The following is a 25,044-nucleotide window of genomic DNA, read 5'->3' as shown; positions in this document are numbered from 1 at the left end:
TGCACTGCATACTATTTTGTATCCTACATGGATTTTCCAGGTCATCTATATGTTTGATGTACTGCTCTGGTTATAGTTTAGGTGTGGTTATTATGGTGGTTACTACAATTATTATGATTTAGCTACATTTATGGTCACTTAATAATTGTGGGCATCTTTTTTTGAGGGGATTCTTGGTGCTGAGGTCTCCAGTGGCTGGAGAAGGCCTCAGACAAATGGAGCTTCAGCAAAAGGCCAGTGAGCAACACTGTCTACGGTCTTCTTAAAGTCCACAAAACATATGCATGTAGATCCTCCCTCCCAGATTAGCTGTATTTATCACTTGTAGTTTGTGAGATGGTTTGGTTGGTGATGTTGGTACATCTGTTATTGCATTTCATATTACGATTCTGTTGTTGAGAACGTTAAGGTGGCTTAAAGTGATGCCTCCATAGTCTGATGCTTTTATCACCCCCTTTGTGGACAGACCACCCTCCCCAAGTCCCTCGGTCTTCATGTGTCATCTGAACTGAGCTGGTCTGCAAACACTGCAGCCGCTGTAAAAAAAAAATCTCAGAAGCGGCTGCACTTCATCAGACTGACGCCATCCATGAACTCCGACTAACGTCACAGCCAAAACCCACTATAACTATAACCTAATGTGCAATATTTTATTTTATTCCTTTTGAAATAATCATTGGTGTAATATCTAGTTGATCCACATGTCCAATATACACTTTATTATCTATGAAAAATCCACTGTGTTGGAATACAAGTGTGCAAAACTGTTGTTCATAATCCCCATGTGAATACAAATGGCAAAGGGTCATAAGCTGGGGCCGTTTCCACAATCGAAGATGTGACTAAATCATCAGACTATGGGGACATCAGGGCGTCCTGTCCATGATGGAACATTCGGCCACCACGCCGTGCTGATGTGCACGGGTGACCATGTCACTGCAGCAAACCTGTTCAAAAGAGGGCTTTAAACACCAACTCACATATTTGTCCTGTCACTGGTCCACTTAAGATCTGGATTACTGACTGAAACCAGAGAACTTAAAAAAGAGAAAACTTTATTGCATTATTAGCACACATAAAAACCTTAAACATAAAGAATAGACCTTGTTAGCAGAAACACTGAATAATTTATCTGTCTGGTAAAGGCTGCACATATCCCATGATGCAATGTGAGGGGTCACCATCCAAACATGTACTCCATCGCCTTAGAAACAAAGCTGTCATCCTTCCTTGGTGTCTGTCTGTCTGTCACCACCTGAAGAACGACATTTATTTCTAAAGTCAGCAACTGATTCTCGAGAAACATGAGAAACACCTGATCAAGTACTTGGAACATCAAAATCAAGATTATGAGAAGTACTTTTGAAATCATCTTATTCAGGCACAGTTCACATTAAGAGGAGTAACCCCACACGCTCTACCACATAGGGGGCATAACCTCCACGCTCTCTCCAACACAGGGGGCGTAACCGCCACGCTCTCTCCAACACAGGGGGCGTAACCGCCACGCTCTCTCCAACACAGGGGGCGTAACCGCCACGCTCTCTCCAACACAGGGGGCGTAACCGCCACGCTCTCTCCAACACAGGGGGCGTAACCGCCACGCTCTCTCCAACACAGGGGGCGTAACCTCCACGCTCTCTCCAACACAGGGGGCGTAACCTCCACGCTCTCTCCAACACAGGGGGCGTAACCTCCACGCTCTCTCCAACAGAGGGGGCGTAACCTCCACAGTCTCTCCAACAGAGGGGGCATAACCTCCACAGTCTCTCCAACAGAGGGGGCGTAACCTCCACAGTCTCAGATCTGCTCGTTAGTCTGCATCTATAAAGGAGTGATCACACCTTGGAGAGCTGTTGCACCAAGTGGACTGACATGAATCATGGCTCCAACACGAGAGATGTCAATTGAAACAAAGGAGAGGATTATCAAACTCTTAAGAGGGTAAATCATCACGCAATGTTGCAAAAGATGTTGATTGTTCACAGTCAGCTGTGTCTAAACTCTGGACCAAATACAAACAACATGGGAAGGTTGTTAAAGGCAAACATACTGGTAGACCAAGGAAGACATCAAAGCGTCAAGACAGAAAACTTAAAGCAATATGTCTCAAAAATCGAAAAATGTACAACAAAACAAATGAGGAACGAATGGGAGGAAACTGGAGTCAACGTCTGTGACCGAACTGTAAGAAACCACCTAAAGGAAATGGGATTTACATACAGAAAAGCTAAACGAAAGCCATCATTAACACCTAAACAGAAAAAAACAAGGTTACAATGGGCTAAGGGGGTTGAGTTGACTTCCTGTTCCGGAGCACAGCGGTGTTCTGCTGTATCTGTTAGCTGTTTGAACTGAGCTGTTTGAGTTCTTTGAATTAACAGTCTTTTTCAAGACTTTTTTACTTTTTTTTACTTTTTCACCGTGCTCCAACGCCTAAGGAAGACCTCTAATGGTCGAAGCATCGCGACGGAGCTCTTTTATCAGCTGGCCTTCATCAGCGTTGGCAGGCTAACTAGCTTGCTAACGCTTTCGTTTTTATTTTTGTTTTATTTTTTAGCACTGTTGTCGTGCTGCTCCACAGCCTGTCCAGTGGATTTTTATTTTATTTTAGCACTGTTGTCGTGCGTTACCTGTGCTGCTCCACAGCCTGTCTAGTGGATTTTTATTTTGTTTTACCACTGTTGTCGTGCGTTACCTGTGCTGCTCCACAGCCTGTTCAGTGGATTTTTATTTTATTTTACCACTGTTGTCATGTGTTACCTGTGCTGCTCCTCAGCCTGTCCAGTGGATTTTTATTTTATTTTTACCACTGTTGTCGTGTGTTACCTGCGCTGCTCCACAGCCTGTTCAGTGGATTTTTGTTTTGTTTTTTGGCACTGTTGTCGTGTGTTACCTGTGCTGCTCCTCAGCCTGTCCAGTGGATTTTTATTTTATTTTTTACCACTGTTGTCGTGTGTTACCTGTGCTGCTCCTCAGCCTGTCCAGTGGATTTTTATTTTATTTTTTACCACTGTTGTCGTGTGTTACCTGTGCTGCTCCTCAGCCTGTCCAGTGGATTTTTATTTTATTTTTTACCACTGTTGTCGTGCGTTACCTGTGCTGCTCCTCAGCCTGTCCAGTGGATTTTTATTTTATTTTTAGCACTGTTGTCGTGCGTTACCTGTGCTGCTCCTCAGCCTGTCCAGTGGATTTTTATTTTATTTTAGCACTGTTGTCGTGCGTTACCTGCGCTGCTCCTCAGCCTGTCCAGTGGATTTTTATTTTATTTTTAGCACTGTTGTCGTGCGTTACCTGTGCTGCTCCACAGCCTGTCTAGTGGATTTTTATTTTATTTTTTACCACTGTTGTCGTGCGTTACCTGTGCTGCTCCTCAGCCTGTCCAGTGGATTTTTATTTTATTTTTAGCACTGTTGTCGTGCGTTACCTGCGCTGCTCCTCAGCCTGTCCAGTGGATTTTTATTTTATTTTTAGCACTGTTGTCGTGCGTTACCTGTGCTGCTCCACAGCCTGTCTAGTGGATTTTTATTTTATTTTTTGGCACTGTTGTCGTGTGTTACCTGCGCTGCTCCACAGCCTGTTCAGTGGATTTTTATTTTATTTTTTAGCACTGTTGTCGTGTGTTACCTGCGCTGCTCCACAGCCTGTTCAGTGGATTTTTATTTTATTTTTTGGCACTGTTGTCGTGTGTTACCTGTGCTGCTCCTCAGCCTGTCCAGTGGATTTTTATTTTATTTTTTACCACTGTTGTCGTGCGTTACCTGTGCTGCTCCTCAGCCTGTCCAGTGGATTTTTATTTTATTTTTAGCACTGTTGTCGTGCGTTACCTGCGCTGCTCCTCAGCCTGTCCAGTGGATTTTTATTTTATTTTTAGCACTGTTGTCGTGCGTTACCTGTGCTGCTCCACAGCCTGTCTAGTGGATTTTTATTTTATTTTTTGGCACTGTTGTCGTGTGTTACCTGCGCTGCTCCACAGCCTGTTCAGTGGATTTTTATTTTATTTTTTAGCACTGTTGTCGTGTGTTACCTGCGCTGCTCCACAGCCTGTTCAGTGGATTTTTATTTTATTTTTGGCACTGTTGTCGTGTGTTACCTGCGCTGCTCCACAGCCTGTTCAGTGGATTTTTATTTTATTTTTTGGCACTGTTGTCGTGTGTTACCTGCGCTGCTCCACAGCCTGTCCAGTGGATTTTGATTTTATTTTTTTTTTTTAGCACTGTTGTCGTGTGTTACCTGTGCTGCTCCACAGCCTGTCTAGTGGATTTTTATTTTATTTTTTACCACTGTTGTCGTGTGTTACCTGTGCTGCTCCACAGCCTGTCCAGTGGATTTTTATTTTATTATTATTATTATTTTTTTATTTTATTTTTTGGCACTGTTGTCGTGTGTTACCTGCGCTGCTCCACAGCCTGTCCAGTGGATTTTGATTTTTATTTTATTTTTTTTTTTAGCACTGTTGTCGTGTGTTACCTGTGCTGCTCCACAGCCTGTCCAGTGGATTTGATTTTTATTTTATTTATTTTTTTAGCACTGTTGTCGTGTGTTACCTGCGCTGCTCCACAGCCTGTCCAGTGGATTTTGATTTTTATTTTATTTTTTTTTTTAGCACTGTTGTCGTGTGTTACCTGTGCTGCTCCACAGCCTGTCTAGTGGATTTTTATTTTATTTTTTACCACTGTTGTCGTGTGTTACCTGTGCTGCTCCTCAGCCTGTCCAGTGGATTTTTATTTTATTATTATTATTATTTTTTATTTATTTTTTTTAGCACTGTTGTCGTGTGTTACCTGTGCTGCTCCACAGCCTGTCCAGTGGATTTTTATTTTATTATTATTATTATTTTTTTATTTATTTTTTTTAGCACTGTTGTCGTGTGTTACCTGTGCTGCTCCACAGCCTGTCCAGTGGATTTTGATTTTATTTTTTACCACTGTTGTCGTGTGTTACCTGTGCTGCTCCTCAGCCTGTCTAGTGGATTTTTATTTTATTTTTTACCACTGTTGTCGTGTGTTACCTGTGCTGCTCCGCAGCCTGTCCAGTGGATTTTTATTTTATTATTATTATTATTATTTTTTTTTTTTTTTTTAGCACTGTTGTCGTGTGTTACCTGTGCTGCTCCACAGCCTGTTCAGTGGATTTTTGTTTTGTTTTTTGGCACTGTTGTCGTGTGTTACCTGTGCTGCTCCTCAGCCTGTCCAGTGGATTTTTATTTTATTTTTTACCACTGTTGTCGTGTGTTACCTGTGCTGCTCCTCAGCCTGTCCAGTGGATTTTTATTTTATTTTTTACCACTGTTGTCGTGTGTTACCTGTGCTGCTCCTCAGCCTGTCCAGTGGATTTTTATTTTATTTTTTACCACTGTTGTCGTGCGTTACCTGTGCTGCTCCTCAGCCTGTCCAGTGGATTTTTATTTTATTTTTAGCACTGTTGTCGTGCGTTACCTGCGCTGCTCCACAGCCTGTCCAGTGGATTTTTATTTTATTTTTAGCACTGTTGTCGTGCGTTACCTGTGCTGCTCCACAGCCTGTCTAGTGGATTTTTATTTTATTTTTTGGCACTGTTGTCGTGTGTTACCTGCGCTGCTCCACAGCCTGTTCAGTGGATTTTTATTTTATTTTTTAGCACTGTTGTCGTGTGTTACCTGCGCTGCTCCACAGCCTGTTCAGTGGATTTTTATTTTATTTTTTGGCACTGTTGTCGTGTGTTACCTGCGCTGCTCCACAGCCTGTTCAGTGGATTTTTATTTTATTTTTTGGCACTGTTGTCGTGTGTTACCTGCGCTGCTCCACAGCCTGTCCAGTGGATTTTGATTTTATTTTTTTTTTTAGCACTGTTGTCGTGTGTTACCTGTGCTGCTCCACAGCCTGTCTAGTGGATTTTTATTTTATTTTTTACCACTGTTGTCGTGTGTTACCTGTGCTGCTCCACAGCCTGTCCAGTGGATTTTTATTTTATTATTATTATTATTTTTTTATTTTATTTTTTGGCACTGTTGTCGTGTGTTACCTGCGCTGCTCCACAGCCTGTCCAGTGGATTTTGATTTTTATTTTATTTTTTTTTTTAGCACTGTTGTCGTGTGTTACCTGTGCTGCTCCACAGCCTGTCCAGTGGATTTTGATTTTTATTTTATTTATTTTTTTAGCACTGTTGTCGTGTGTTACCTGCGCTGCTCCACAGCCTGTCCAGTGGATTTTGATTTTTATTTTATTTTTTTTTTTAGCACTGTTGTCGTGTGTTACCTGTGCTGCTCCACAGCCTGTCTAGTGGATTTTTATTTTATTTTTTACCACTGTTGTCGTGTGTTACCTGTGCTGCTCCTCAGCCTGTCCAGTGGATTTTTATTTTATTATTATTATTATTTTTTTATTTATTTTTTTTAGCACTGTTGTCGTGTGTTACCTGTGCTGCTCCACAGCCTGTCCAGTGGATTTTTATTTTATTATTATTATTATTTTTTTATTTATTTTTTTTAGCACTGTTGTCGTGTGTTACCTGTGCTGCTCCACAGCCTGTCCAGTGGATTTTGATTTTATTTTTTACCACTGTTGTCGTGTGTTACCTGTGCTGCTCCTCAGCCTGTCTAGTGGATTTTTATTTTATTTTTTACCACTGTTGTCGTGTGTTACCTGTGCTGCTCCGCAGCCTGTCCAGTGGATTTTTATTTTATTATTATTATTATTTTTTTTTTTTTTTTTTTTTAGCACTGTTGTCGTGTGTTACCTGTGCTGCTCCACAGCCTGTCCAGTGGATTTTGATTTTATTTTTTAGCGCTGTTGTCGTGCGTTACCTGTGCTGCTCCACAGCCTGTCCAGTGGATTTTTATTTTATTTTTTAGCGCTGTTGTCGTGCGTTACCTGTGCTGCTCCACAGCCTGTCCAGTGGATTTTGATTTAGCACTGTTGTCGTGCGTTACCTGTGCTGCTCCACAGCCTGTCCAGTGGATTTTTATTTTAATTTTATTTTTTAGCACTGTTGTTGTGCGTTACCTGTGCTGCTCCACAGCCTGTCCAGTGGATTTTTATTTTGTTTTAGCACTGTTGTCGTGCGTTACCTGTGCTGCTCCACAGCCTGTCCAGTGGATTTTTATTTTGTTTTAGCACTGTTGTCGTGCGTTACCTGTGCTGCTCCAGAGCCTGTCTAGTGGATTTTTATTTTGTTTTAGCACTGTTGTCGTGCATTGCCTGTGCTGCTCCACAGCCTGTCTAGTGTCGGATTCCCTGTTTGGGAATCCGCTAGCTTAGCGTAGCTACTAGCTCTTAGCCGTTTTAGCATGGCGGCTTCTCCTGTCTCTCCCGTACTTTTCTGCTCTGGGTGTGAAATGTTTAGTTATTCCTCGGCCTTTTTTAGCAGTAACGGTACTTGTAATAAGTGCAGCTTATTCGTAGCTTTGGAGGCCAGGCTGGGCGAATTGGAGGCTCGGCTCCGCACCGTGGAAAATTCTACAGCTAGCCAGGCCCCTGTAGTCGGTGCGGACCAAGGTAGCTTAGCCGCCGTTAGTTCCCCCCTGGCAGACCCCGTGCAGTCGGGAAGGCAGGCTGACTGGGTGACTGTGAGGAGGAAGCGTAGCCCTAAACAGAAGCCCCGTGTACACCGTCAACCCGTTCACATCTCTAACCGTTTTTCCCCACTCGACGATACACTCGCCGAGGATCAAACTCTGGTTATTGGCGACTCTGTTTTGAGAAATGTGAAGTTAGCGACACCAGCAACCATTGTCAATTGTCTTCCGGGGGCCAGAGCAGGCGACATCGAAGGACATTTGAAATTGCTGGCTAAGGCTAAGCGTAAATTTGGTAAGATTGTAATTCACGTCGGCAGTAATGACACTCGGTTACGCCAATCGGAGGTCACTAAAATTAACATTGAATCGGTGTGTAACTTTGCAAAAACAATGTCGGACTCTGTTGTTTTCTCTGGGCCCCTCCCCAATCAGACCGGGAGTGACATGTTTAGCCGCATGTTCTCCTTGAATTGCTGGCTGTCTGAGTGGTGTCCAAAAAATGAGGTGGGCTTCATTGATAATTGGCAAAGCTTCTGGGGAAAACCTGGTCTTGTTAGGAGAGACGGCATCCATCCCACTTTAGAGGGAGCAGCTCTCATTTCTAGAAATCTGGCCAATTTTTTGGGATCCTCCAAACTGTGACTGTCTAGCGTTGGGACCAGGAGGCAGAGCTGTGGTCTTATACACCTCTCTGCAGCTTCTCTCCCCCTGCCATCCCCCTATTACCCCATCCCCGTAGAGACGGTGCCTGCTCCCAGACCACCAATAACTAGCAAAAATCTATTTAAGCATAAAAATTAAAAAAGAAAAAATAATATAGCACCTTCAATTGCACCACAGACTAAAACAGTTAAATGTGGTCTATTAAACATTAGGTCTCTTTCTTCTAAGTCCCTGTTGGTAAATGATATAATAATTGATCAACGTATTGATTTATTCTGCCTAACAGAAACTTGGTTACAGCAGGATGAATATGTTAGTTTAAATGAGTCAACACCCCCGAGTCACACTAACTGTCAGAATGCTCGTAGCATGGGCCGGGGCGGAGGATTAGCAGCAATCTTCCATTCCAGCTTATTAATTAATCAAAAACCTAGACAGAGCTTTAATTCATTTGAAAGCTTGTCTCTTAGTCTTGTCCATCCAAATTGGAAGTCCCAAAAACCAGTTTTATTTGTTATTATCTATCGTCCACCTGGTCGTTACTGTGAGTTTCTCTGTGAATTTTCAGACCTTTTGTCTGACTTAGTGCTTAGCTCAGATAAGATAATTATAGTGGGCGATTTTAACATCCACACAGATGCTGAGAATGACAGCCTCAACACTGCATTTAATCTATTATTAGACTCTATCGGCTTTGCTCAAAAAGTAAATGAGTCCACCCACCACTTTAATCATATTTTAGATCTTGTTCTGACTTATGGTATGGAAATAGAAGACTTAACAGTATTCCCTGAAAACTCCCTTTTGTCTGATCATTTTTTAATAACATTTACATTTACCCTGATGGACTACCCTGCAGTGGGGAATAAGTTTCATTACACTAGAAGTCTTTCAGAAAGCGCTGTAACTAGGTTTAAGGATATGATTCCTTCTTTATGTTCTCTAATGTCATATACCAACACAGAGCAGAGTAGCTACCTAAACTCTGTAAGGGAGTTAGAGTATCTTGTCAATAGTTTTACATCCTCATTGAAGACAACTTTGGATGCTGTAGCTCCTCTGAAAAAGAGAGCTTTAAATCAGAAGTGTCTGACTCCGTGGTATAACTCACAAACTCGTAGCTTAAAGCTGATAACCCGTAAGTTGGAGAGGAAATGGCGTCTCACTAATTTAGAAGATCTTCACTTAGCCTGGAAAAAGAGTTTGTTGCTCTATAAGAAAGCCCTTCGTGAAGCTAGGACATCTTTCTACTCATCACTAATTGAAGAAAATAAGAACAACCCCAGGTTTCTTTTCAGCACTGTAGCCAGGCTGACAAAGAGTCAGAGCTCTATTGAGCTGAGTATTCCATTAACTTTAACTAGTAATGACTTCATGACTTTCTTTGCTAACAAAATTTTGACTATTAGAGAAAAAATTACTCATAACCATCCCAAAGATGTATCGTTATCTTTGGCTGCTTTCAGTGATGCCGGTATTTGGTTAGACTCTTTCTCTCCGATTGTTCTGTCTGAGTTATTTTCATTAGTTACTTCATCCAAACCATCAACATGCTTATTAGACCCCATTCCTGCCAGGCTGCTCAAGGAAGTCCTACCATTATTTAATGCTTCAATCTTAAATATGATCAATCTATCTTTGTTAGTTGGTTATGTACCACAGGCCTTTAAGGTGGCAGTAATTAAACCATTACTTAAAAAGCCATCACTTGACCCAGCTATCTTAGCTAATTATAGGCCAATCTCCAACCTTCCTTTTCTCTCAAAGATTCTTGAGAGGGTAGTTGTAAAACAGCTAACTGATCACCTGCAGAGGAATGGTCTATTTGAAGAGTTTCAGTCAGGTTTTAGAATTCATCATAGTACAGTAACAGCATTAGTGAAGGTTACAAATGATCTTCTTATGGCTTCGGACAGTGGACTTATCTCTGTGCTTGTTCTGTTGGACCTCAGTGCTGCTTTTGATACTGTTGACCATAAAATTTTATTACAGAGATTAGAGCATGTCATAGGTATTAAAGGCATTGCGCTGCGGTGGTTTGAATCATATTTGTCTAATAGATTACAGTTTGTTCATGTAAATGGGGAATCTTCTTCACAGACTAAAGTTAATTATGGAGTTCCACAGGGTTCTGTGCTAGGACCAATTTTATTCACTTTATACATGCTTCCCTTGGGCAGTATTATTAGACGGTATTGCTTAAATTTTCATTGTTACGCAGATGATACCCAGCTTTATCTATCCATGAAGCCAGAGGATACGCACCAATTAGCTAAACTGCAGGATTGTCTTACAGACATAAAGACATGGATGACCTCTAATTTCCTGCTTTTAAACTCAGATAAAACTGAAGTTATTGTACTTGGCCCCACAAATCTTAGAAGCATGGTGTCTAACCAGATCGTTACTCTGGATGGCATTTCCCTGATCTCTAGTAATACTGTGAGAAATCTTGGAGTTATTTTTGATCAGGATATGTCATTCAAAGCGCATATTAAACAACTATGTAGGACTGCCTTTTTGCATTTACGCAATATCTCTAAAATCAGAAAGGTCTTGTCTCAGAGTGATGCTGAAAAACTAATTCATGCATTTATTTCCTCTAGGCTGGACTATTGTAATTCATTATTATCAGGTTGTCCTAAAAGTTCCCTAAAAAGCCTTCAGTTGGTTCAGAATGCTGCAGCTAGAGTACTGACGGGGACTAGCAGGAGAGAGCATATCTCACCCGTGTTGGCCTCCCTTCATTGGCTTCCTGTTAATGCTAGAATAGAATTTAAAATTCTTCTTCTTACTTATAAGGTTTTGAATAATCAGGTCCCATCTTATCTTAGGGACCTCGTAGTACCATATTACCCCATTAGAGCGCTTCGCTCTCAGACTGCGGGCTTACTTGTAGTTCCTAGGGTTTGTAGGAGTAGAATGGGAGGCAGAGCCTTCAGCTTTCAGGCTCCTCTCCTGTGGAACCAGCTCCCAATTCAGATCAGGGAGACAGATACCCTCTCTACTTTTAAGATTAGGCTTAAAACTTTCCTTTTCGCTAAGGCTTATAGTTAGGGCTGGATCGGGTGACCCTGGACCATCCCTTGGTTATGTTGCTTTAGACGTAGACTGTGTTTCATAATTATTGTATGGCCTTGCCTTGCAATGTGGAGCGCCTTGGGGCAACTGTTTGTTGTGATTTGGCGCTATACAAGAAAAAAGTTGATTGATTGATTGATAAGGAAAAGCAATTGTGAACTGTGGATGAAAGTCATATTCAGTGATGAATCTCGAATCTGCATTGGGCAAGGTGATGATGCTGGAACTTTTGTTTGGTGCCGTTCCAATGAGATTTATAAAGATGACTGCCTGAAGAGAACATGTAAATTTCCACAGTCATTGATAATATGGGGCTGCATGTCAGGTAAAGGCACTGGGGAGATGGCTGTCATTACATCATCAATAAATGCACAAGTTTACATTGATATTTTGGACACTTTTCTTATCCCATCAATTGAAAGGATGTTTGGGGATGATGAAATCATTTTTCAAGATGATAATGCATCTTGCCATAGAGCAAAAACTGTGAAAAGATTCCTTGCAAAAAGACACATAGTCCGGATCTTAATCCAATTGAAAATCTTTGGCGGAAGTTGAAGAAAATGGTCCATGACAAGGCTCCAACCTGCAAAGCTGATCTGGCAACATTACGTCATTTTTTATTTTAAGTCCATGCCTCAGAGACTGCAAGCTGTTAGAAAAGCCAGAGGTGGTGCAACAAAATACTAGTGATGTGTTGGAGCGTTCTTTTGTTTTTCATGATTCCATCATTTTTTCCTCAGAATTGAGTGATTCCATATTTTTTTCCTCTGCTTGGTCTAAAAAAGTTAACAGTCACATCATCATAACACAGAATGACTCTAGACCTCCCGGGTACAAAGAGTTTCAAGTCAGAGGTCACCTGGTAGTCTGTGCTGGAGGTCCTGTAGACGGCGCTGCTGAGCGGTCTGATGGAGGAGTGAGGAATAGAGGAGGAGAAGGGAGGAGAGAGGACCTCAGTGTCCTCCATCACACTCTGAGAAAACAAGAAACATCATGAGAAAGAGACAAGTTTGTCTTTACCACAGTCTCATCTGTCCATCTCCTGCAGGAGAGAGAGAGAGACACACGTCTGTCTTGTTGACGTGTGTGACGTGACACTTCCCTGTGACTGCTGCTCGTAGTCCATGAGCTAGTCATCAATTTTGACCTGATTGGTACCACTGAAGGTGACCAAAGGACACTTAGAATCCAGCCTCAGTGTATCATGGCCTACACAAAAATGTATGACAACCATCCCAGGGTGGTAGCTGTAACCAGGCAGGGTCAAAGAAAAATTACACAGGGGTCAAAATTTAAAAATACTCCAGTCATGTTGAAAACTATATCACATTATTTGTCTGATCATAACGATTCCAAAACAGGTATAGTTTGGACTATCTATGATGGAGTGTTCTGGAGTTTTGGGATAAAAATGGCAAAAATGGTGACAAAGGTCAATTTCAGTTTGTACAGGGGTCAAAAGTTAAAGTTGCTCCAATTTCAGTAAGAAAATGATGCAAATTATTGGTTGAAATAAATAAATGGAATAGTTTTGACTGTGCTGAATGTTTGGTCGTCAAACAAAGTCAATGTCCATTGAATGAAGTTTAAATGAGTCAACACCCCCGAGTCACACTAACTGTCAGAATGCTCGTAGCACGGGCCGAGGCGGAGGATTAGCAGCAATCTTCCACTCCAGCTTATTAATTAATCAAAAACCCAGACAGAGCTTTAATTCATTTGAAAGCTTGACTCTTAGTCTTGTCCATCCAAATTGGAAGTCCCAAAAACCAGTTTTATTTGTTATTATCTATCGTCCTCCTGGTCGTTACTGTGAGTTTCTCTGTGAATTTTCAGACCTTTTGTCTGACTTAGTGCTTAGCTCAGATAAGATAATTATAGTGGGCGATTTTAACATCCACACAGATGCTGAGAATGACAGCCTCAACACTGCATTTAATCTATTATTAGACTCTATTGGACCGGGAGTGACATGTTTAGCCGCATGTTCTCCTTGAATTGCTGGCTGTCTGAGTGGTGTCCAAAAAATGAGGTGGGCTTCATTGATAATTGGCAAAGCTTCTGGGGAAAACCTGGTCTTGTTAGGAGAGACGGCATCCATCCCACTTTAGATGGAGCAGCTCTCATTTCTAGAAATCTGGCCAATTTTCTTGGATCCTCCAAACTGTGACTGTCTAGCGTTGGGACCAGGAGGCAGAGCTGTGGTCTTATACACCTTTCTGCAGCTTCTCTCCCCCTGCCATCCCCTCATTACCCCATCCCCGTAGAGACGGTGCCTGCTTCCAGACCACCAATAACCAGCAAAAATCTATTTAAGCAAAAAAATTCAAAAAGAAAAAATAATATAGCACCTTCAACTGCACCACAGACTAAAACAGTTAAATGTGGTCTATTAAACATTAGGTCTCTCTCTTCTAAGTCCCTGTTGGTAAATGATATAATAATTGATCAACGTATTGATTTATTCTGCCTAACAGAAACCTGGTTACAGCAGGATGAATATGTTAGTTTAAATGAGTCAACACCCCCGAGTCACACTAACTGTCAGAATGCTCGTAGTACGGGCCGGGGCGGAGGATTAGCAGCAATCTTCCATTCCAGCTTATTAATTAATCAAAAACCTAGACAGAGCTTTAATTCATTTGAAAGCTTGTCTCTTAGTCTTTTCCATCCAAATTGGAAGTCCCAAAAAACAGTTTTATTTGTTATTATCTATCGTCCACCTGGTCGTTACTGTGAGTTTCTCTGTGAATTTTCAGACCTTCTGTCTGACTTAGTGCTTAGCTCAGATAAGATACTTATAGTGGGCGATTTTAACATCCACACAGATGCTGAGAATGACAGCCTCAACACTGCATTTAATCTATTATTAGACTCTATTGGCTTTGCTCAAAAAGTAAATGAGTCCACCCACCACTTTAATCATATCTTAGATCTTGTTTTGACTTATGGTATGGAAATAGAAGACTTAACAGTATTCCCTGAAAACTCCCTTCTGTCTGATCATTTTTTAATAACATTTACATTTACCCTGATGGACTACCCTGCAGTGGGGAATAAGTTTCATTACACTAGAAGTCTTTCAGAAAGCGCTGTAACTAGGTTTAAGGATATGATTCCTTCTTTATGTTCTCTATTGTCATATACCAACACAGAGCAGAGTAGCTACCTAAACTCTGTAAGAGAGTTAGAGTATCTCGTCAATAGTTTTACATCCTCATTGAAGACAACTTTGGATGCTGTAGCTCCTCTGAAAAAGAGAGCTTTAAATCAGAAGTGTCTGACTCCGTGGTATAACTCACAAACTCGTAGCTTAAAGCAGATAACCCGTAAGTTGGAGAGGAAATGGCGTCTCACTAATTTAGAAGATCTTCACTTAGCCTGGAAAAAGAGTTTGTTGCTCTATAAGAAAGCCCTTCGTGAAGCTAGGACATCTTTCTACTCATCACTAATTGAAGAAAATAAGAACAACCTCAGGTTTCTTTTCAGCACTGTAGCCAGGCTGACAAAGAGTCAGAGCTCTATTGAGCTGAGTATTCCATTAACTTTAACTAGTAATGACTTCATGACTTTCTTTGCTAACAAAATTTTGACTATTAGAGAAAAAATTACTCATAACCATCCCAAAGATGTATCGTTATCTTTGGCTGCTTTCAGTGATGCCGGTATTTGGTTAGACTCTTTCTCTCCGATTGTTCTGTCTGAGTTATTTTCATTAGTTACTTCATCCAAACCATCAACATGTTTATTAGACCCCATTCCTGCCAGGCTGCTTAAGGAAGTCCTACCATTATTTAATGCTTCAATCTTAAATATGATCAACTTATCTTTGTTAGTTGGCTATGTACCACAGGCTTTTAAGGTGGCAGTAATTAAACCATTACTTAAAAAGCCATCACTTGACCCAGCTATTTTAGCTAATTATAGGCCAATCTCCAACCTTCCTTTTCTCTCAAAGATTCTTGAGAGGGTAGTTGTAAAACAGCTAACTGATCACCTGCAGAGGAATGGTCTATTTGAAGAGGTTCAGTCAGGTTTTAGAATTCATCATAGTACAGAAACAGCATTAGTGAAGGTTACAAATGATCTTCTTATGGCTTCGGACAGTGGACTTATCTCTGTGCTTGTTCTGTTGGACCTCAGTGCTGCTTTTGATACTGTTGACCATAAAATTTTATTACAGAGATTAGAGCATGTCATAGGTATTAAAGGCACTGCGCTGCGGTGGTTTGAATCATATTTGTCTAATAGATTACAGTTTGTTCATGTAAATGGGGAATCTTCTTCACAGACTAAAGTTAATTATGGAGTTCCACAAGGTTCTGTGCTAGGACCAATTTTATTCACTTTATACATGCTTCCCTTAGGCAGTATTATTAGACGGTATTGCTTAAATTTTCATTGTTACGCAGATGATACCCAGCTTTATCTATCCATGAAGCCAGAGGACACACACCAATTAGCTAAACTGCAGGATTGTCTTACAGACATAAAGACATGGATGACCTCTAATTTCCTGCTTTTAAACTCAGATAAAACTGAAGTTATTGTACTTGGCCCCACAAATCTTAGAAGCATGGTGTCTAACCAGATCTTTACTCTGGATGGCATTTCCCTGACCTCTAGTAATACTGTGAGAAATCTTGGAGTCATTTTTGATCAGGATATGTCATTCAAAGCGCATATTAAACAAATATGTAGGACTGCCTTTTTGCATTTACGCAATATCTCTAAAATCAGAAAGGTCTTGTCTCAGAGTGATGCTGAAAAACTAATTCATGCATTTATTTCCTCTAGGCTGGACTATTGTAATTCTTTATTATCAGGTTGTCCTAAAAGTTCCCTAAAAAGCCTTCAGTTAATTCAAAATGCTGCAGCTAGAGTACTGACGGGGACTAGCAGGAGAGAGCGTATCTCACCCGTGTTGGCCTCTCTTCATTGGGTTCCTGTTAATTCTAGAATAGAATTTAAAATTCTTCTTCTTACTTATAAGGTTTTGAATAATCAGGTCCCATCTTATCTTAGGGACCTCGTAGTACCATATCACCCTAATAGAGCGCTTCGCTCTCAGACTGCAGGCTTACTTGTAGTTCCTAGGGTTTGTAAGAGTAGAATGGGAGGCAGAGCCTTCAGCTTTCAGGCTCCTCTCCTGTGGAACCAGCTCCCAATTCAGATCAGGGAGACAGATACCCTCTCTACTTTTAAGATTAGGCTTAAAACTTTCCTTTTCGCTAAGGCTTATAGTTAGGGCTGGATCGGGTGACCCTGGACTATCCCTTGGTTATGCTGCTTTAGACGTAGACTGTGGGGGGGTTCCCATGATGCACTGTTTCTTTCTCTTTTTGCTCTGTATGCATCACTCCGCATTTAATCATTAGTGATCGATCTCTGCCCCCCTCCACAGCATGTCTTTTTCCTGGTTCTTTCCCTCAGCCCCAACCAGTCTCAGCAGAAGACTGCCCCTCCCTGAGCCTGGTTCTGCTGGAGGTTTCTTCCTGTTAAGAGGGAGTTTTTCCTTCCCACTGTTGCCAAGTGCTTGCTCACAGGGGGTCGTTTTGACCGTTGGGGTTTTTCATAATTATTGTATGGCCTTGCCTTACAATATAAAGCGCCTTGGGGCAACTGTTTGTTGTGATTTGGCGCTATATAAAAAAAAAGTTGAGTTGATTGATTGATATTGGCTTTGCTCAAAATGTAAATGAGTCCACCCACCACTTTAATCATATCTTAGATCTTGTTCTGACTTATGGTATGGAAATAGAAGACTTAACAGTATTCCCTGAAAACTCCCTTCTGTCTGATCATTTCTTAGTAACATTTACATTTACTCTGATGGACTACCCAGCAGTGGGGAATAAGTTTCATTACACTAGAAGTCTTTCAGAAAGCGCTGTAACTAGGTTTAAGGATATGATTCCTTCTTTATGTTCTCTAATGCCATATACCAACACAGAGCAGAGTAGCTACCTAAACTCTGTAAGGGAGATAGAGTATCTCGTCAATAGTTTTACATCCTCATTGAAGACAACTTTGGATGCTGTAGCTCCTCTGAAAAAGAGAGCTTTAAATCAGAAGTGCCTGACTCCGTGGTATAACTCACAAACTCGCAGCTTAAAGCAGATAACCCTTAAGTTGGAGAGGAAATGGCGTCTCACTAATTTAGAAGATCTTCACTTAGCCTGGAAAAAGAGTCTGTTGCTCTATAAAAAAGCCCTCCGTAAAGCTAGGACATCTTACTACTCATCACTAATTGAAGAAAATAAGAACAACCCCAGGTTTCGTTTCAGCACTGTAGCCAGGCTGACAAAGAGTCAGAGCTCTATCTTTATATAAATAAAATTGATTTGATTTTGATTTGAATTCTGTGACAGGTGGTGTGTTGGCCTGTAACATGATAACTCAACATGACAGATGGTGCAAACCATTCCTTATCAGTCTGTAGACTGGCTAGGCCACTCCAGAACCTTGATATGGTCCTTACGGAGCCCCTCCTTGGTTATCCTGGCTGTGTGCTTCGGGTCATTGTCATGTTGGAAGACCCATCCACGACCCATCTTCAATGCTCTAACTGAGGGAAGGAGGTTGTTCCCCATAATCTTGCAATACATGTCCCAGGTCATCCTCTCCTTAATACAGTGCAGTCGTCCTGTCCCATGTGCAGAAAAACACCCCCAAAGCATGACGCTTCCACCCCCATGCTTCACAGTAGGGACGGTGTTTTTGGGATGGTACTCAGCATTCTTCTTCCTCCAAACATGGCGAGTGGAATTAAGACCAAAAAGTTCTATTTTGGTCTCATCTGACCACATAACTTTCATCCAAATGGTCATGGACAAACTTAAGACGGGCCTGGACGTGTGCTGATTTAAGCAGGGGAACCTTCCGTGCCGTGCATGATTTTAACCCATGAGGTCTTAGTGTATTACCCACAGTAACCTTAGAAACAGTGGTGCCAGCTCTCTTCAGGTCATTGGCCAGCTCCTCCTGTGCAGTTCTGAGCTGATTCCTCACCCCTCTCAGGATCATTGATACACACGAGGTGGGATCTTGCATGGAGCCCCAGTCCAAGGGAGACTGACAGTCATGTTTAGCTTCTTTGCTCCAACAGTTGATCTTTTTTCACCAAGCTGCATGGCAGTTGCCCCGTAGCCCTTTCCAGCCTTGTGGAGGTCTACAATTTTGTCTGTGGTGTCTTTGGACAGCTCTTTGCTCTTATGTTAGTAGTTGGAGTCTTACTGATTGTTTGAGGTGGACAGGTGTCTTTATGCAGCTATCAATCAATTCAATCAATCAATTTTATTTATACAGCGCCAAATCACAACAAACAGTTGCCCCAAGGCGCCTTATATTGTAAGGCAAGGCCATACAATAATTACGTAAAAATACCAACGGTCAAAACGACCCCCTGTGAGCAAGCACTTGGCGACAGTGGGAAGGAAAAACTCCCTTTTAACAGGAAGAAACCTCCAGCAGAACCAGGCTCAGGGAGGGGCAGTCTTCTGCTGGGACTGGTTGAGGCTGAGGGAGAGAACCAGGAAAAAGACATGCTGTGGAGGGGAGCAGAGATCGATCACTAATGATTAAATGCAGAGTGGTGCATACAGAGCAAAAACAGAAAGAAACACTCAGTGCATCATGGGAACCCCCCAGCAGTCTAAGTCTATAGCAGCATAACTAAGGGATGGTTCAGGGTCACCTGATCCAGCCCTAACTATAAGCTTTAGCAAAAAGGAAAGTTTTAAGCCTAATCTTAAAAGTAGAGAGGGTGTCTGTCTCCCTGATCTGAGTTGGGAGCTGGTTCCAGAGGAGAGGAGCCTGAAAAACAATGAAAATTTAATTTAAGCAATGCCGTCTAATAATACTGCCTAAGGGAAGCATGTATAAACTGAATAAAATTGGTCCTAGCACAGAACCTTGTGGAACTCCATAATTAACCTTAGTCTGTGAAGAAGATTCCCCATTTACATGAACAAATTGTAATCTATTAGATAAATATGATTCAAACCACCGCAGCGCAGTGCCTTTAATACCTATGGCATGCTCTAATCTCTGTAATAAAATTTTATGGTCAACAGTATCAAAAGCAGCACTGAGGTCTAACAGAACAAGCACAGAGATGAGTCCACTGTCTGAGGCCATAAGAAGATCATTTGTAACCTTCACTAATGCTGTTTCTGTACTATGATGAATTCTAAAACCTGACTGAAACTCTTCAAATAGACCATTCCTCTGCAGGTGATCAGTTAGCTGTTTTACAACTACCCTTTCAAGAATTTTTGAGAGAAAAGGAAGGTTGGAGATTGGTCTATAATTAGCTAAGATAGCTGGGTCAAGTGATGGCTTTTTAAGTAATGGTTTAATTACTGCCACCTTAAAAGCCTGTGGTACATAGCCAACTAATAAAGATAGATTGATCATATTTAAGATCAAAGCATTAAATAATGGTAGGGCTTCCTTGAGCAGCCTGGTAGGAATGGGGTCTAATAGACATGTTGATGGTTTGGATGAAGTAACTAATGAAAATAACTCAGACAGAACAATCTGAGAGAAAGAGTCTAACCAAATACCGGCATCACTGAAAGCAGCCAAAGATAACGATACGTCTTTGGGATGGTTATGAGTAATTTTTTCTCTAATAGTTAAAATTTTATTAGCAAAGAAAGTCATGAAGTCATTACTAGTTAAAGTTAAAGGAATACTCGGCTCAATAGAGCTCTGACTCTTTGTCAGCCTGACTACAGTGCTGAAAAGAAACCTGGGGTTGTTCTTATTTTCTTCAATTAGTGATGAGTAGTAGGATGTCCTAGCTTTACAGAGGGTTTTTATAGAGCAACAGACTCTTTTTCCAGGCTAAGTGAAGATCTTCTAAATTAGTGAGATGCCATTTCCTCTCCAACTTATGGGTTATCTGCTTTAAGCTGCGAGTTTCTGAGTTATACCACAGAGTCAGGCACTTCTGATTTAAAGCTCTCTTTTTCAGAGGAGCTACAGCATCCAAAGTTGTCTTCAATGAGGATGTAAAACTATTGACGAGATACTCTATCTCACTTACAGAGTTTAGGTAGCTACTCTGCACTGTGTTGGTATATGGCATTAGAGAACATAAAGAAGTAATCATATCCTTAAACCTAGTTACAGCGCTTTCTGAAAGACTTCTAGTGTAATGAAACTTATTCCCCACTGCTGGGTAGTCCATCACAGTAAATGTAAATGTTATTAAGAAATGATCAGACAGAAGGGAGTTTTCAGGGAATACTGTTAAGTCTTCAATTTCCATACCATAAGTCAGAACAAGATCTAAGATATGATTAAAGTGGTGGGTGGACTCATTTACATTTTGAGCAAAGCCAATTGAGTCTAATAATAGATTAAATGCAGTGTTGAGGCTGTCATTCTCAGCATCTGTGTGGATGTTAAAATCGCCCACTATAATTATCTTATCTGAGCTAAGCACTAAGTCAGACAAAAGGTCTGAAAATTCACAGAGAAACTCACAGTAAGGACCAGGTGGACGATAGATAATAACAAATAAAACTGGTTTTTGGGACTTCCAATTTGGATAGGCAAGACTAAGAGTCAAGCTTTCAAATGAATTAAAGCTCTGTCTGGGTTTTTGATTAATAAGCTGGAATGGAAGATTGCTGCTAATCCTCCGCCTCGGCCCGTGCTACGAGCATTCTGGCAGTTAGTGTGACTCGGGGGTGTTGACTCATTTAAACTAACATATTCATCCTGCTGTAACCAGGTTTCTGTTAGGCAGAATAAATCAATATGTTGATCAATTATTATATCATTTACTAACAGGGACTTAGAAGAGAGAGACCTAATGTTTAATAGACCACATTTAACTGTTTTAGTCTGTGATGCAGTTGAAGGTGCTATATTATTTTTTCTTTTTGAATTTTTATGCTTAAATAGATTTTTACTGGTTATTGGTGGTCTGGGAGCAGGCACCGTCTCTACGGGGATGGGGTAATGAGGGGATGGCAGGGGGAGAGAAGCTGCAGAGAGGTGTGTAAGACTACAACTCTGCTTCCTGGTCCCAACCCTGGATAGTCACGGTTTGGAGGATTTAAGAAAATTGGCCAGATCTGAAATGACTTTCGTTTTGTGTCATGTCTGTGATCTGCTTTTTTTTCTACAAAATTAAACAACTGAATGAACATCCTCAGAGGCCGGTGATTCCATAATTTTTGCCAGGGGTTGTACTAGCTAATAAAATAAATACACTTCATAATTTATAAAGGATGTCATAACACTTTTTTGAAAAGGTGAAAATATTTTCTGCAAAAAGCTTCTACAATTATAAATTTTCCACATGCAATGCACTTATCCCCCCATTTCCACAACACATTGCAATCGTGAATAAACAGAGCTCGTCTCTCATGACCAGGCCTATCTTGTTATATCACCACTGAATTATATGTGACCAGGTTTTCCCCAGTAGCTTTGCCAATTATCTATGAAGCCCACCTCATTTTTTGGACACCACTCAGACAGCCAGCAATTCAAGGAGAACATGCGGCTAAACATGTCACTCCCGGTCCGATTGGGGAGGGGCCTAGAGAAAACTACAGAGTCCGACATTGTTTTTGCAAAGTTACACACCGATTCAATGTTAATTTTAGTGACCTCCGATTGGCGTAACCGGGTGTCATTACTGCCGACGTGAATTACAATCTTACCAAATTTACGCTTAGCCTTAGCCAGCCGTTTCAAATTTCCTTCAATGTCACCTGCTCTGGCCCCCGGAAGACAATTGACAATGGTTGCTGGTGTCGCTAACTTCACATTTCTCAAAACAGAGTCGCCAATAACCAGAGTTTGTTCCTCGGTGGGTGTGTCGTCGAGTGGGGAAAAACGGTTAGAAATGTGAACGGGTTGGCGGTGTACACGGGGCTTCTGTTTAGGACTACGCTTCCTCCTCACAGTCACCCAGTCGGCCTGCTTTCCCGGCTGCTCGGGATCTGCCAGAGGGAAACTAACGGAGGCTAAGCTACCTTGGTCCGCACCGACTACAGGGGCCTGGCTAGCTGTAGAATTTTCCACGGTGCGGAGCCGAGTCTCCAATTCGCCCAGCCTGGCCTCCAAAGCTACGAATAAGCTACACTTATTACAAGTACCATTACTGCTAAAGGAGGCTGAGGAATAACTAAACATTTCACACCCAGAGCAGAAAAGTGCGGGAGAGACAGGAGAAGCCGCCATGCTAAAGTGGCTAAGAGGTAGTAGCTGCGCTAAGCTAGCGGATTCCTACAAACACACAAAGTGAATAATGTGTAAATAATTTAGAGGTGATTCAGCAGAGGGAGTGCTTTAGTTAAGGCACGTGAAGATTACACTGTGAAACAAATCGTTATCTAGGTAACTAGATCAATCTAACTGCGCAGATTAAACAGCTAACAGATACAGAAAAACACCGCTGTGCTCCGGAACAGGAAGTGATACAATACCGCAGTGAGAGCCAGCCACCTCAAATAGGTGCTTCTAATTTGAAATAATAAGTGGAGTGGAGGTGGACTAACAGGTCTTTGAGGGCCAGAATTTCTGCTGACTGGCAGGTGTTCAAATACTTATTTGCAGCAGTAACATACAAATAAATTATTAAAAAATCGTGCATTGTGATTTCCGGATTTTTTTTTTTAGATTATGTCTCTCACAGTGGACATGCACCGAAGATGAAAATTTCAGAACCCTCCATGATTTCTAAGTGGGAGAACTTGCAAAACTGCAGGGTGTTCAAATACTTATTTTCCTCACTGTAAGTGTCGTTTGGTCACCTTAAGTGGTACTGAAAACCTGCTCGGCCCATGGACTATATAGCAGGTGCACAAGATAAAAATCTATCGAATAATCTAAGACGCGATCACACCCGCAGTTCTGGAAAATGGTCTGAAGTGAGGTTCATTTGCACACACATGTAACCGAAGAGCGTTTTGTGACGTTCTTATGACCTGATGTCCTCATATGTCCATCATATGTCTCCTCGTACTGGACATTAATCGGCTCGTAGACGTGCGAGTCTGATGTCAGCTTGATGGACAGTTCTCTTTGAAGGGAGAAAAATGAGACGAATTTTGGATCATCTATCTGTATTTGCATTTGTCTGCTCTGAGCCTCCGTGCCGTCTGGTGCCGTCCAGTCAATGAGGTCAGCGTTTGGTCTTTGTTCTGGTGTGGGGGTCACTGGACAGCACCTCCAATGTGTGGAAGCTTTTGTTTTCTTTTTTAGGTGTGAGCAGTGATTTCACAGCACTTCACAAGAAACTTATTTTCAACAAATAGATGTTTGAGGAGAAGAGGGAGATCGGCGTGGAGTCAGAGGCTTTGATCAGGTGCTAAATGTGTGACAGTAACCTGCCTTCCTGTAATTTGTCCAAAAATCCAAATGCTCTAAAACGTGTTTGTACACTGCTAACGCATGGTTTCATGGTTTCACTGCAACCATGGGATCATGGTTCAGTTTGATCTGGACCAAGATCAGCTTTTTTGGTCAAAGCGAATTTTAAAGAAACCAAAACCCGTCAACTAACTCAAAATTTCAATGGGAACTACAAGCATGAATGCATTCATTTCTATTTGCGTGACCTGAAGTTTTAGCTCGTCCTTGTTGGGGGGGGGGGGGGGGGGGTATTTGAACTGACCTGTTTTATGATGCTTTGTCATACATGTAAAGATTCAAAGTGACTGATCAGTATCAGGTAAACTTTGACCTGGCTCGCCGGCAGTGAGAGCTGTCTGGCCGTCTTGGTGGCTTCCCTCACTAGCCAGCAGGTTTCACTGTGTAGCTGTTGGCATTTTTTTTTTCTTTATCGTCTCCTACAGCAGTGAAGCTGAACATCAGAGCTGTGTGGAACAGCTCCGTTTGTTTCTGTTGCTTTTCTCCCTTTGACCCCCACAGTCAGAGCGTAAATTATCCTTAAGACTGACACACAGTCACGTACCTTATCGATGCAGGGTTTGACTCCCACCATGATGGTGTCTCCAAACACTTTTCCATCTTTGGACAGAGCCTTTCTGGCTTGAAGCTTTGACTGATACTGAAGATGCATCCAGTTACCAGGAGACGCCATCTGTCCACAGAAAGTCCAAACATCAGCAAAGGCGTGGTTATTCTGGCTCTGCCCATGTTCCAATCCAGTTTCCAATCCAGTTTATTTATAGAGCACATTTAAAAACAACAAAGTTGACCAAAGCGCTGTACAATGACATAAAATAAATAAATAAATAAATAAATAGATTGGCAACAATAAAAGTTTTTAAAAACAATAAAATCATCAACCCTCTAGTCAAAAGCCAAAGAAAACAAGTATGTTTTAAGATGAGATTTAAAAACTAGAGGTGACTCCGCCTGCCTGATACAGAGAGGCAGGTCATTCCACAATCTGGGCCCAACAACAGAAAAAGCTCTATCACCTCTACGTTTGAGCTTTGTCTGAGGAACTATACAAGCAAAGCTTGATCTCATGACCTAAGAGAACGTGTTGAGGAATAAGACACGAGCAGGTCAGACAGATACCGTGGAGCAAGATCATTAAGACATTTAAAAACAAACAAAATTTTAAAATCAATACGATAGCGAACAGGCAGCCAGTGAAGGGAAAAAAGAATGGGCGAAACATGGTCATACCTCCGGGATCCAGTCAAAAGACGGGCTGCAGCGTTCTGGACCAGCTGCAGCCGTGCAAGTGAGGCCTGGCTAATACCTGCTCACGTTAGGAGCAGAAGGGTGGAGGAACGTCCAGTTTGCATTGCTGAATACGTAAGGTCAAATGAAGGCCACAGTCCTCTATTCCAGC

General features: G+C 41.6%; 1 protein-coding gene across 1 annotated transcript in view; it reads right to left on the bottom strand.

Moving 5' to 3' along the window:
* Positions 1–1,038: 1,038 nt before the first annotated feature.
* Positions 1,039–25,044, bottom strand: part of nup35 (nucleoporin 35) — a 59,155-nt gene continuing 35,149 nt past the window's right edge. Inside the window, exons 7-9 of the mRNA XM_034186816.1 lie at positions 24,190–24,318; positions 12,106–12,219; positions 1,039–1,255 (exon numbers count right to left, since the gene is read on the bottom strand). Of these exons, the coding sequence (XP_034042707.1) occupies positions 1,178–1,255; positions 12,106–12,219; positions 24,190–24,318 (321 nt within the window). The 3' untranslated portion in view covers positions 1,039–1,177. The remainder of the gene's footprint in view (positions 1,256–12,105; positions 12,220–24,189; positions 24,319–25,044) is intronic.

This window comes from Thalassophryne amazonica, chromosome 14 (assembly GCF_902500255.1).
Source record: "Thalassophryne amazonica chromosome 14, fThaAma1.1, whole genome shotgun sequence".
NCBI lineage: Eukaryota > Metazoa > Chordata > Actinopteri > Batrachoidiformes > Batrachoididae > Thalassophryne > Thalassophryne amazonica.
Note: the sequence above shows the minus strand (reverse complement) of the source record. Positions and strands in the feature narration are given on the sequence as shown.